Source organism: Pyrgilauda ruficollis, unplaced genomic scaffold (genome assembly GCF_017590135.1).
Source record: "Pyrgilauda ruficollis isolate IOZ18807 unplaced genomic scaffold, ASM1759013v1 scaffold7, whole genome shotgun sequence".
In the NCBI taxonomy this organism is placed as follows: domain Eukaryota; kingdom Metazoa; phylum Chordata; class Aves; order Passeriformes; family Passeridae; genus Pyrgilauda; species Pyrgilauda ruficollis.
This window is the reverse complement of record NW_024528821.1, coordinates 10,175,929-10,189,587: the sequence shown is the minus strand read 5'-3', so window position 1 is coordinate 10,189,587 and position 13,659 is coordinate 10,175,929. Positions and strand designations below refer to the sequence as shown.

The 13,659-nt window shown below is 40.6% G+C and overlaps 1 protein-coding gene across 3 annotated transcripts in view; it reads right to left on the bottom strand.

The window, feature by feature from the left end:
* Window positions 1-1,099: 1,099 nt before the first annotated feature.
* Window positions 1,100-13,659, bottom strand: part of COL4A5 (collagen type IV alpha 5 chain) — a 74,200-nt gene continuing 61,640 nt past the window's right edge. For 2 of the 3 annotated variants that reach the window (XM_041485276.1, XM_041485277.1), the window contains 12 exons: window positions 12,486-12,494; window positions 10,198-10,206; window positions 8,640-8,773; window positions 8,202-8,274; window positions 7,982-8,053; window positions 7,506-7,634; window positions 7,121-7,219; window positions 5,658-5,870; window positions 5,156-5,333; window positions 4,494-4,608; window positions 4,044-4,216; window positions 1,100-2,572 (listed from right to left, as the gene is read on the bottom strand). In XM_041485276.1, the coding sequence (XP_041341210.1) occupies window positions 2,491-2,572; window positions 4,044-4,216; window positions 4,494-4,608; window positions 5,156-5,333; window positions 5,658-5,870; window positions 7,121-7,219; window positions 7,506-7,634; window positions 7,982-8,053; window positions 8,202-8,274; window positions 8,640-8,773; window positions 10,198-10,206; window positions 12,486-12,494 (1,286 nt within the window). In that variant the 3' untranslated portion in view covers window positions 1,100-2,490. The remainder of the gene's footprint in view (window positions 2,573-4,043; window positions 4,217-4,493; window positions 4,609-5,155; window positions 5,334-5,657; window positions 5,871-7,120; window positions 7,220-7,505; window positions 7,635-7,981; window positions 8,054-8,201; window positions 8,275-8,639; window positions 8,774-10,197; window positions 10,207-12,485; window positions 12,495-13,659) is intronic. The other variant, XM_041485278.1, reaches the window with a different exon arrangement.

The following is a 13,659-nucleotide window of genomic DNA, read 5'->3' as shown; positions in this document are numbered from 1 at the left end:
CAGTAACTCCGATCCAACACAGGTCAAGTGATTTACCTGCTCTAAGGCACAGAAGGTGTGGTGAGAATTAACCCAACATCTCTTGACTCTCTGCTGCAGGTCTCAAATTAAAAGATGTTCCTTCATGTCTAGACCACATTTCTCTTAGTAAAATTCCCCTTTGGAATTCTGTGCCTGAAACTCACTAAGGTTCAGGACTCCTGTCCAGGTCAGGGCCAGAGCTGCAGGGACAGAACAGAAAACAGAGCTGTCACAAGCACAGCTGCTTTACACACTTCATTTTTCTCTGGTCATCTCACAGCTTTGGGCCCTGGAGCTGCCATAAGACCAGCAGGTCTGGGTGCTCTGTACCTTAGCCTAGAACAGGATCTCCTGTCTTGGTTTTACCTGCTGCAAGAGAAGCACAGATCTTACAAAGAAGCACCAGTTATGCACTGGTTTACTAAACATGGTCCACTCTATTCCATGTCCCCACATCTCAACTCTCTGTGTTGGTAAACACAAGATGGGGTGTTGGTAGGGAAGGATGGGACAGCCCTTTCCTTTGAGAGCTCCTTGGCCTTAGCATCCATTTTTCTGCTGTTTTAGGGCTAGGGATTGGTTGCTGTGTTCATTTTAGACTTCTGCAGAGCCAGCAGCAAGATAAGGGCTCGTGTTTACATGAAGAGACTATTTTATTTCAGCTTTGGTAACAAGTTCCTGACTTGGAGGTAGCAGCAGGTTGAGTTTATTACTACGTGCATCAGCAAACCAAACTAAACTGAGCTGAAAGATACACATTGCTGAATTCCCACTCTCTACCAACAGATACAACTGCAGCTAATGGAAAAAAGACAAAGCTATTATTATTTTGCACTTTAAACTAAAGAACTTCAGTTTCATACTTAATTGAAAGCTAGAAATCAGCACCAATCTCATTGTATATCACTGCCACCTGCTTAGTCACCAGTCCTATGTCTTTTGTCAAATGTGTAAAACAAGGAGATGTTGGATGCTCCGTGTTTACAGGGATAACTGGAAGGTAAGAACAGCCATTAGCAGATAAATTACTTAACAGTACTCAATAAACAAATAGACATCATCTGTATAGAGCAGTACGTTAATTCACAATTAGGTTGTATTGATAGTTGAGGTGGCAATATACAACGAAAATATGAAAATATTGTCACTTGACAGAGTCCTGCATTGTCAGGGAGCTGTTTATACACGAGGGTAAATGAAACGCTCTGACCATAGAAGCTGAACAGTCATGCATACAAAAGTGATCACTTTTCAGCTATTGCACAAGTAGTGACACTCTTTAGACATACATAGGAGGGTTCTTACAAACTGACATCAGAAAGACTGCATGCACCATCTTTCAAGGCCTTATGTGAACTGTACATACACAGGAGTTGCTGTATACTGTGAATACATTGTGGATGTGTATAAATTCACATAAGATTAAAAGATAAATTTGTAAATAGGAAAAGTTTCCACCAGCTTATGCTTTATTTTATTCAGAAGGTTTCTTAGTGTGTATACTATTTTGGATAAAACACATGACACCACTTCAGAGCTGAAGTTTCATGTAAGCATCACCCTAAATGCTTTGGTAACTGGATATTCCCGAAGGACAGGTTTGGTTAAACCAAACTGATTACTAAAATGTGAATGTGACTTCTATTCTTAAAAGGAGGATATAGAATATGGGTAATAATTTCACATATTTTCACAAGATAAAAAAAACCCTTTTCAAGTGGATTGGGTTTTCTAAGCACAAATAAAACCACTGCTAGTATGGTGTACAACATTTAAAACCCTGATCAAAATTACTTCAGAATAATTGTGCATTCCCCAAATATATCAGGTTGGCAACTGTGGAAGGAAATGAAAAATTGAATGAATAAATTGGCATAAGAGGGGTAAATTCTCTCTGTACCACAAGTTTCATAATAAAATACTGTCTTATCTTTTAATTTTAGACATAAGGATTTTTATATCAGTCTGGTTTGTTTCTAGATGACTGAAAGTTTAGATTAAAAAGGTGTTTACACAATATACACATTTCATTACTTACAAAGAGAAATAAGCTTAAAATTTCATATTAAAAATACAGTAGGGTTAGTAGCACCATGAAAAATGTTTTTCAAAACTGCAGTCTTGTTATTTTAAACATACTCAGTGCGTTGTGTTCTTCTCGATTCTCTTGGTTGATCAAAAAGGTGCCATTTTGGTACAGGGAGAGAAATGAAAAAATTCATCTTCTGATCCTTTGTGAACCTCGAGTGTTCTTTTCTGTTTCCAAGAGGTCAATTCTTTCATCTTAGTCCTGCTGTCAACTGACAACCCTTAGTTTGGCACATGAGTGAGGTACACTTGAATTTGCATGGTTAAAACAGTTTGGATTTGTTTTTTTCTTTTCTTTCTGCACAGTAGCACCATTGTTGCAGCTGGAAGACAGTGCATCTTAGGAATTTTCAACTGTTTCATAAAACATTCTCCAAGATGTTACGTCTTCTTCATGCAAACTTGACAACGACTAATCCGCGTCCTCAAGTCTCCAGCTTTCAGTGTCTCAGACTGAGGTTTGCTGGTTGACAGACACAAAGGAAAGGGTGCATTAGGTTTTTCTTTGTTTACAGTTCAACTTCTACTGAATTCACTGTTTCATATAAAGCTTAAGTATGTGAGCAGGGAATGAATCCTGAATTTGAGAGTTTTTCTAAGAGGGATCATGCTGTCTGTTGCCAGCACCAGGTGACAGATGCTCAGTTGTGTCAGTGTCCCCAAGGTATGCCAAGCATGTTTCAGTCTGGCAGATGATGGAGCACAAGCACAGCCCGAGGGGAAGGTGAATTGTGTACATTTAAGACTGTGTCTGGGGTCTGTTTCTGGCCTTTAGTTGAAGGGTACTTTAACAACACACCAAAAGTACTGCTACAGTCAGAGCAGTATATAAGTGGTAGCTTTGCCAAATAATTTATTTTTATTTTGAAAGAGTAACAAGATGGGAGATTAATGCAATTAGTGTAATATGTGTGTACACAAGTCAAATGCTTAAAAGTTTATTTGAAAAATAGAATGAAGAAGGAAGTTGTTTTAATGGGAGGAACAAAACAGTAGAGACAAACAGTAGAGTGCATAGCAGTTACTAATAGGAAATTTTCACTGGTGAATTACCAATTATCAACTTCCCAGAAAACTCAATTATCATGTCAATTACCATGATTGTAGGTGTTACACAAAACCAACTTAGGGGCCTCCACTGCTCAGAGCATAGTGCCAGCTCTGTGCCACAAAGCTACACTTCTCAATTAGGTGGCAGTGGGAATATTAAGAGTTTTTTATCAGTACACAAACAGGGCAGTAGCTATTTATTCTGTGAAAGGAGATGATTCTTCAGTGAAGAAATTATTTGCTACTCAACTTGAAAGGGAAGAAGTTGGAGGAGCTGAGAGACTCCAGCTGAAATGCTGACTGCAGAGAAGCTGAGGACACAACGGCCACTGGCTTCCTTGCAGCCAAAATACCATCCTGTTTCCTTCTGCAAAGTGTGGGAGAAAATGCTGGCCATGGAGGGTAGGAAACCTTCTTCATATAAGATTTTTAAAAACAAGTCATATGAACCTTTGCCTTAAAAGTTTTAAGTAGAGTTGATCTTGTCCTTCAGTCCTATTCCTTGTATATCTGGGAACCACCTTTACAAATATTTGAGTTTATTGAAAGGTTTGGCAAGAAAAAAAATCAAACTTGCTCTTTTGGCCTCCAAATACAGTAAACACAGTAGGCCTACTTTCAGAGGAGGTACTACAACAAAATGTGAATGAGAGTTGACACAAAAAGAATCTGGCTCCTTGCAGAACAGAATGTGCCCTAGCAAGTTTTCACATAATATTAAAGGCTTACCAAAGAAACACTTGAAAAACTGGTTGTGAAGGGGAAAACAAGCTAAATTATTTCCCTATATCCCTGTAAACAAATATCTTTTGATCTCTGGAATAAATTCAGTTTCAAAAGCATTCATTCTGAAATAAAGCAATAGACAAGAAACAGGTTCTTACCTGAACATTTCTGACACCTCTACAGTTGCCAGCCAGAAACTGTATGAATTGGCATAATAATTACAGGTGCCCCGACCGTGGCATTCGATGAACGGTGCTGAGCGGAATTCTTCCAGACAGGATCCAGGTGATGCCAAGGCCTGGCCAGAGCCCTCTGCCCCAGCACTCGTGTGCTAGTGGAGGAAAGGAGGACACAAACAAGGATCTTAGGTGTTAAAAACTGAATAGCTACTGAAAAGTCACTGTTCATTCTTGGCAGAGAGAATGTGGGATCAGACACCTCCATAAATGTCAGTGACACTGGGATCTGTGTACTGTCAGTCCTGGCTACCTTGGTTAGTGGCTGAAGGTAAAATGACAACCCTTGCAGTTCTTATCAGTGTCCTAAAGCAGCTGAGGACACAGGTGGGCAAGGCAGTAGCTGCTCCTGGAGTAAGAGGCAGTTCTTACCATCATGAAAGAGTAACCAATCCAGAGGGAATCCCAGCCTGGAGGACATGAAGGGATCTGAATGGTCTGGCTGTGAACAGCTATCACCATAGCAGGAGCTTCACACACAACACATCTGGACACGGGAATACCAGAGAAACACGTGATGTTAAAATATAATAGGAGTACATTTTATTAAGAATTCTTACACTGAAAAAGGGAACAAAACTCACCTATTAACCTAGACTTCTAATTCTCACATAATTTATAACTACAACAAGAGTATTTCAGAGTTCAAATCTGTCTGTATTTTTACTACATTGGGTAAAATACTGAAGCAGTTCCTGAAACAAAAACTGGAAGCTCAAAGTGCCCAGGTGAGTGCCTTCATCCTAAAGGCAATGGCTTCCATGTTCTCTTTCCTGTCCACAGTGATCTCACACTGCTGACTACAGAGGCTGCTGGTTTGAGAAAAGCTCTACAGCCTCTTCTTATCACTACTGCAGGGAGATGAACCTCTGCAGACAATGAATACTTAAAAGAACCCTATTTTTCTAGTCTCTCCCAGAACAAAACAAGACAGATTCATCTCTTAATACCCAACCTGCATGTTGGAAACACCTGGGTGAGATGTACTATTTCTCCAGACACCAAAAGAGACCTGCTGGCCTGCTTTGCCTCACCGGCTAATGAACGGCTGAATGCTTTGCCCCGTCAGTGGCTCCATGCTCATCGGCATCGACTCGGGGGTTGACAGCCAGTAGGAATAGTCATTCCTCGATGCAAAGTTACAAACATTGTTGATGTTGCAGAACATGAAGGGCATGGTGCTGAAACGTCTAAGACAGCTCCCAGCAGTTCCTACAGAGTAAGAGATAGAAGACAGCAAAGTTTTCACTTCGTTGCTTTTTATAGCAATTCTTTGAGAGCAGTACTTGTGGATCCTTGCTCTCCCTCCTGTGAGTGCACAGCAAGTGCTATCAGAAACTTCACTTCTCCATTTTGGTTTACATTTCTTCATCCTGAATTACAGTGTGCATCCTCTGGAGACAGCAGATCTTAGCATGCAATCCCCACCCTCATCTAGAAGTCCCCAAGACTGCTGTGTCTTCAGAGAACCTGAGCATTCCAAGAAGCAGCTACAACACGTTTCCTCTTAAGGAGAGAGCATACAGAATATCTCACCCAAATCCTGGCCATGTGCTCTCTCATTTCCTTGCACATATAGAAGAGAGAATCCATCATATATTCTTGATGTTCCCTGTGGACATAGTGGTGTATCCCTGGTCTGGCTGTGCCGAGTAATAAGGAATCCGTGAGCAACAGAAGCTGTTCCAGGAGGACCAGGTGGGCCTTGTAAGCCATCAGGACCAGGAGGTCCTTGTATTCCTCGTGAACCTGTTCACATAGAGAAACACAGAGTGTTGATTAACACCGTTGCTTGCTCTTTTAGGACCAACACAGCTCTGGAAGGTTGCTGGTCTCGTGATTGAGTGTTTGTGTGTTAGGGCACCTGGTGTTTGCTAACACTGTCTTCTGGATTTTTTTTTCATTTAAGCTTGGTTGAATCAGGGAGATTGTCATAGGTGGTTGTAACAGTGGAACTTCTGTGTTGTAGGGGTATTGTGAAGTTAAATACTCTCAGGGCTGTCAGGCATTATGATAACTGCAGAGGACATGGCAGCCAGTGGAATGACTTCAGCTTCCCACTTCCAAAATATATCTGTGTGTGCAGCTTAAGATAATGTTGAAATATCTTGCTCAGGATCACAAAATAAATGGCAGAGCCAGAAATGGGCAAATCTTACTCCAGGCCATGCTGTGGTAACACCTGAGCCAAAGCCCATCAAAATTAAAAGCTGCTGCCAGTTTTGGAATAGGTTACTAAAGGTGGAAACAAGCTAGAACAGCCTTGAATGTGAGCAAAAATTAGTCAAATAACTGAGAAATGTATCAGAAAAGGCTGTTCTTGAACAGCAATATCAGGAAATATAACTACAAATATTCAGTAGTCAATAACTACTATATAACTACAAAGAATTACTGTGTTATTCTGCAGTCATTATTTACATATTTTTACTAAAATAATGCTAACAGATTTCATAGAGCTGCTCAGAGAAAAATGAAAAAGAGGTGTTATGGATTTTTGTATTCTTTTTAACTGTTTTAGTTTTAATACTTTTTCTCACAAGTTGCAATGGGGAGGTACTTAATATCTGTTACCTTTAGAAAACTGTCCCAGTGCCTAGTCTGATTTCCCAAATCCTATCTCAGTAGTTCTAAGCAATGTCTAAATGATAGTCCAACCTCTGACTCTGGTGAAACTCTTATCAAGTCTATTTTTCCCCATTCACCATTTCCATGCAAAATATGCATTATTTTACTAATCTCTCTCTTCAGTTTCCTTACAATCTTCCTTATCTCTTCTGCATCATCTGTGCTGCAAAGGGGATGCCATTAAGCTTGAGGTAAAGCACTTGACAATGTTATTCTGCAATGACCAGCAATATGTTGGTTCTGAGAATATTCCAAATCAAAGTAGGTTCAGGTACTTGGAATATTTTTGCATTTTGCATTATGATTTTATCATTATTCCCATGAAGCAAAGAGTTTTTTTCCAGTGAGTCCTCACAGCATCAACACCCTACCTGGCTGGCCTGGGAGACCTCTCTCTCCTTTTCGTCCTGCTGGACCATCAAAACCAGGAAGCCCATCTCTCCCTGGGTCACCAGGAAGACCAATTGGACCTAGAACACACAAAAGCATAACTGAAATAAAAGCTCTTGAAATCTCACTACAGAAATCTTCAAGTTGTCAGTGACTCATCTGTTGCTTCCTTCTGACACAAGAGAAGAACAGCCCATTAAACCAGACAGGTATGGTGTTTATCTGTTATCTGTTAACCTGCATTTCTCACTTGCCCCTTGCTGAGCTCAGCAGCTCATCTCTGCAGCCTGTGCCATGTCACTGGCACTGCCACCTGCACTCAGATACATTTCTGGTCATGTCCTCTGCAGCCACCTTGGATCTTACCTGGCAATCCCTGTGGCCCTGGCAATCCAGGTGGCCCTTTGGACCCAGGCTGTCCTGGAGGACCTGGGGAACCAGGATCACCTTTGACAACAATGCTTCGTCCAATGGTACCTGGTAAACCTGGAGGACCTGAGAGAAGGAAGATTGGTATTAGATAAACCAAGGTGGAAGACAGCATTAGAAACAGTTTCTTTATTTCAAAATCAGAAGCCAAGAGCTCCATCATTGCAAGAAAGAATAAGTGTATGTATAGGACAAAAAAGTACTCTTAGTGACCCCCTCAGAGGAGTTAATCCATATAGACTGGATACAGAGTATAAAGCATATTAGAATTACTTGTAGGGGCTAAAAAGTACAGGTTGGAATTGAAGATCTTGCTCACTTTACTTTGACTGCTGGCTGAGACCAACTCATCTATGTAACAAATTCTACTGACAGGGAGCAAAAGTGACAGTGCCACTACCCAGGACTCCTACCTGGTGGGCCTGGCAGTCCCTGGCTGCCCGTGAGGCCAGCGGGTCCTGCAGGTCCAGTGGGACCCTTCATACCTGAAACATCAAATTCACACAGTTACCAAGTGAAAGAACATGCTGTTCTACAAAGTCTGCTGCAGGAATGGCCTAAACAGGCTGTTACTGTGTCTGGAGGTTTTGCTCAAAATGCTGGTTAAATACCTGGGAATAGCCAGTGAAATACCTGGGAATCCTGGAACGCCTGGAACCCCGGGGTCACCCTTCATTCCATTCAGACCTGGACGACCAGGATCCCCCTGAAGAGAAGAGCCTCATGTTATTCCCTCATCTCAGCAGTTCCAGAGAACCAGAATGGAACAAGTGGCTGGGAGCAACAAAGCACACTGGGGGCTGTGGAGGGCTGAGGCCATGGGGGGCTGGCAGGGAGAGTGGGAACACGAGGCTGCATGGACAGTTCCAGCCCCCATGGGAATACAGCAGGGACATCCCCTGTAGATACTGGGGAATAGCTGAGGAAAAGATCCTCTTCCTTGCCACAAGACAGGGTGTTAGCTACCACATTTTGGCTTTCATTATGTTAAACTGCATGTTCCACCCAAATATATTCAATTTTTATTGGATTTAAATATTAAGTAAGGGAAAACCCCATTTCTTGTCCTACCTGGCGTCCAGGTGGTCCTTGATCTCCCTTTGGACCAGTCAGACCAGGTGGACCAGGTGGACCTGGGTTCCCTTTTTCCCCTTTAAGTCCTCCGCTGCCTGGTGGCCCTCGTGGACCTTCTGGGCCTGGTGGACCTTAACATTGTAGAACAAATAGGCACACATCAATATATATCATTAATTTCCCCCAAGCTTGTGCCTTGAGTGTTTTAAAAAAAAAAAAAAAAAGGTATTTTGGCTTAACTTCCCAGCTCTATTTCAGTGCTAAATTCAGTGTAAACTAAAAGGAAAACACAAGAGGAATTATTTGCACTACCCAAATCAGGAACCAAGGCCCCTTATCTAGCTGCTGAAGCAGGTCTTTCCACGAGGCAGTGCAGCTCACCTGCATTAGCAGCTCACTGGTGACCAGACCAGTGCCTTCACCAGGAGCCAAGAAACCCAAAATTAGATGGTACAAATATCCCCTCTGCTGACCTGCATTACATTCACCATGTCTTAAGTGCTTCTTAACAGCCTGAATTCCTTTTGTAAGCCAGTCTCAACACTAGCACAGTGCAGTGTAAACACTGGAGTGCTGCCTTCTTGTTGGAGTTTGACATTTGACATGCTATTAAGGAGCACACGTGTGCTGTCTCCTGACTGCAGGGCAGCAGGGAGCTCGTCATTCTGCCTTGCCTACATAACCCGAGTTGCAGAAACTTCCTTATGTTGAATGACTCTCCCTCCAACTGATTTTTTTAATCTTTAGTAGACTTACACTGTGTAAATCTAACAGAGAAACTGGGCTGGTCTTTAAATATTTTGCCTTTGTTACAGCCAGATTAATCCTAAACAAAGGCAAAAGTGGGTATAAATAGGCAATAGTGGGTATAAAAAGGCAAATAGTGGGAATAAAAGAAGCTTTGATTTCTGGAGAACTCAAAGATGAGACCTCCAACCTTTGTCCCACCATCTAAATGGAAGGTAACCAATATTAATTTGTAGCAAAATAAACCATAAGTAAGTGCAGCAACAGCTAATAACATTTTACAAGTTAGAGCTCATAACTGGATTAACAAAAGGATTTTTTTGCAGGACAGTGCTATGACATTCTCTCCTGCAGTACAAATCTAACAATATTTATCAGTGTGCTGGATTTTCAGTCCTCCTGCGACCTTGAATAACTTGACATCTCCTTTGACATCCTCATAGTGTATACCCAATGGATAAATGATTTGTGTTTCTGCATGCAAATTTGAGTATAGAATTCCTTCCCCTTTTAAATCAACAGCAGTTTTTTACCAGATTTCACACATATCCTGTAGCAGTTTCAGCTACAGAAAACATCCCATCATGCAAGGATTTTTTGTGTTCATTCTGTTCTTTCATCCTGGTCTGGTACTGTACACATGCAAAATAATACCAGGTTACCATCTGGGGCATGCTAATCAAACACATACGGTCTGCAGAGTAACCACAGCCCTTAAAAAGACAATCACAGAATTACAGGAAAACATCTGTTGCTCTTACATCAAGTGCAATGCAGTAAAACAAATTGCCCGAGTTAAGAGTCTAACCTGGAGGCCCTGGAAGGATCAGAGTTCACCAAAGCCCAATGATCGATGTTAGAAGGGTCAGACATCACACAGTACAAAACAAGATTACTAGTTAGAAATAGTACAGATGACAGCATATACACTACACAACAACCCCTTTCACCAGCATATTTTGTATTTACAGTATAATCCACATGCATGCATAAAACCACACATGAATACACAAACAGGTATTTTCAGATACTAGTTATTGTGACTAGGCTCTACTGAAACTAATTTGACACTTCATTTAACAGCAAACTTAAAGCTTCACTAGAGAAAGTGTTATTGCTTTAATATTACAGCTAAGGCCTATAAATGGTTAGTCCTGCTCACAACAGGGTTTGGACTATGCAACCATTTCACTGACAATACTCAGCCTCACAGGGCCCAGAGCTTGGCAAATAGGTAAATTGTGAATTACAGCTTACTCCTGTGCAAAATTCTGCTTTGGGAAGGAGGGAAGTGTAACTACAAGAAGGACTTATCACCACTAATCAGGTATGAGCCTCAACTATCTGTGAATACAATTCCAGGACTGAAAAGTAGGTTTATGCCCTCTTTGAAACTGTAAGCAGGATTGACATGGATCAACAGGGCTGCAAATGCTGTAAGCAAAAACACAGCAGAACTTGCAAATTTAGAATTTGTCGTCTTTACTGTTGGCATTATTTTGTCTTGATAAAAATATTTCAAGATGCTAATTTACCTGATCAAGGTTATATGGAGAATAGCACGTGATAACATCCTTAGAAAAATGATTTAAATGTCCTCTCTCAAAAGACAGGAGCATTGTAGGGACAACCAGCTTAAGTTAATATATATTTTAGCTCCTTTGTGCCACTTGCATATTTCATGTCAGTGAAATGATTTAAATATATCAACATATCACCATGCAATTTGCAGCTAAAAACTACAATATATACACAGGTTTACCTCACAGCATTATTTCTTACACATTTGGTAAGTTATCTTAAATACTAACTGTAATACAGTTGTTAAAAATAATGACATGAACATTTCATTGTTACTGTTAAGTACTTATAAACTAATATTTCACTGATAGGTAAGTTTTGCTATGATTTATAAATCAATCCTACACATGTTCATCACTGAATTCTGGCTGATCACAGACACAGGGTGGAACAAAACTTGATGCAATTGCTCAGATCCTCTCGGTACCCCATGATGGCAGCTCTCTTTGGAAGTGTGGTCACTGCTTGAGTGACCACAGTTAAATTAAAAGGTAAAGCCACATTTCCTTTTTTTGACATGGCTGCGTAAAGATAGGATTCAAACATCAGGGGCTACCAAATTTGCTACCTTGTGGTGCTTAGGACAGCAGGCTGAAAACTAAAATATATTCCTTTATTAAATTTTCATGACAGTTCTTTGCTGCCTGAAAGTCATCATAGCAAAACCTAAAGACATCATTATTTTTAAATAGATATACCAAGTCATTTTCAGTCTAGACACAGATGTTAAAATCTTCCCACGTGCCAGTTTGGGCTCCATGCTGATACACTAAGGTTACAATAAATGTCTCACCAATGTTCTCACCAATTCTGTCCCACTGCCCTAGTGACAGGGAGGACATGGCTGTGAGCTTTATTTTCATTAAATACTTGTGGAAGGAAGAACTTTTCTCATTTCCTCTAAATGGGCTAGTGAAGTGAAACAATGGAAATAAGGATTTCTCTGCACTGAAAACTTAAAAGGCTCTAAATTGGGAATCTAAATTATCACTGTTAGTCTGTATAAATTTTCCTACCGATACTGTTGGTATAAAAGAAGCATCTAATTTATTTAAGTCACTTGAGAGTGTCCAAAATCAACAGTAGCAGGTGCTACAAAAATTACTACCGTCACTTGCCCAAGCTGCAACACACAATTATGCAGCAAGTCATGGGAGGACAGTGCAGTGTGCTTTTTTAAAAAAAGCTGAAAATCAGAATATATTGTTTCCAACTGCACTGAGGGGGAAAAAAAATAAAACTAAAAACAAGCTTCACAGCTGGGGACACTTTATAAAAGCCTTGCAAATCTAGACTCACATGGTCTTCCACTATGGGCAGAGCAACTGTGTCCTTTCAATGTCAGTCCCACAACAACGTGGATGAGATGGCTGAAAGCCAACTCTGAGCATTTTTTTCCCACCACAAATTAAAAGGTATGTCTGAAACATGACTCTGCATATCTACATTTAGACACTACAAAAATAATACATTCATTTTCATGCAAAGTTATTATTTTGGAGTTACGGGGCTAACCTGAGGGACCTGGGAGTAGGGGGTCAGAATTCACCAAGGTCATCATTAGAACAAGGGGAAAAACATCAAAATTGTTAGAAATATCAACAAACTAACATATTCAACTAAACCTTTCTTTTTAGATTTAGCTCAATATTCCTTTACATACAGTGTGCAAAACACCAAACTATTATTATTCATACAAGGAAAACAGACATGTGAAGTAACATCAGTGTTCCGTTGCCCTGGAAATTGGCTTAATTTTATAATGAATTAATAAATCTATGCCAACACCATCTATCAATGTTTATTTTAGGGGTAGCTCAGCTGGAGTCAGAGAGCTACATCATGTTTGACTTCATCTCTTTTACTAATCTTAGAATATACCCAGAAGTCAACAACAAACAGTACACGCAAACAGCTTCTGGTTTTATTTCTGTCCCTAGAAGGGGTAATTTGACAGCCACACAGCTGCTTTTATGAGTAACTGCCTTATGTTGAAATGTTACAAAATCAGCATTCCAACAATAGACTCTGTTATCATCGGAAACAAAAGGCTGGAGTGCTGATTGTACCAGAACTGCAATAATAGTTTGGTTTATCCACATTAGTTCACACATAACTGAGCAAAACAAATGCTTCACTTTATACATTGCATGCAACAAAAATGGAAATAAGAGAAAGAGAAAAAGAGAGAGAACATGGCTGAGCAGAACCTCACTGGTTGTTTCCCCTGCTCATAAACCTGCACAAAATGAGTCCCACCATTGCTCCACCTTCCCAGCTGATCAGAATCAGTAAACACTTGATTTAGACAGGGAACTCTAAATGAACAGATGAGCAGCTCCATAAAATCCCAATGCTACAGCAGAGCAGAGATCTCAGTTGGCACTTCTATTGCACCTCAGAGGTTGCTTAGCCTGGTGTACTTTTAAAGACTTCTTTAAAGTTTGGAGATATCCTCTGTATAAGAAACTTTTAAAAATGAAAGCCTGTACTGTTATGGACCAATCACTGTCCTGGGCCAAAACTTGAATTGCTGCACTGCTCTATATACAGAAGAATTAACAGAAAGTCCAAAGCAAACTGGAGCTACAAACATGCTGCAGGGCTGCCCTGCTGCCTGGTTAGAGCCCCTGAGGCACAGCAGGGAGGCAGTTCCTCCAGGAAAAAGGGGGAAGGCATGCACTCCTCG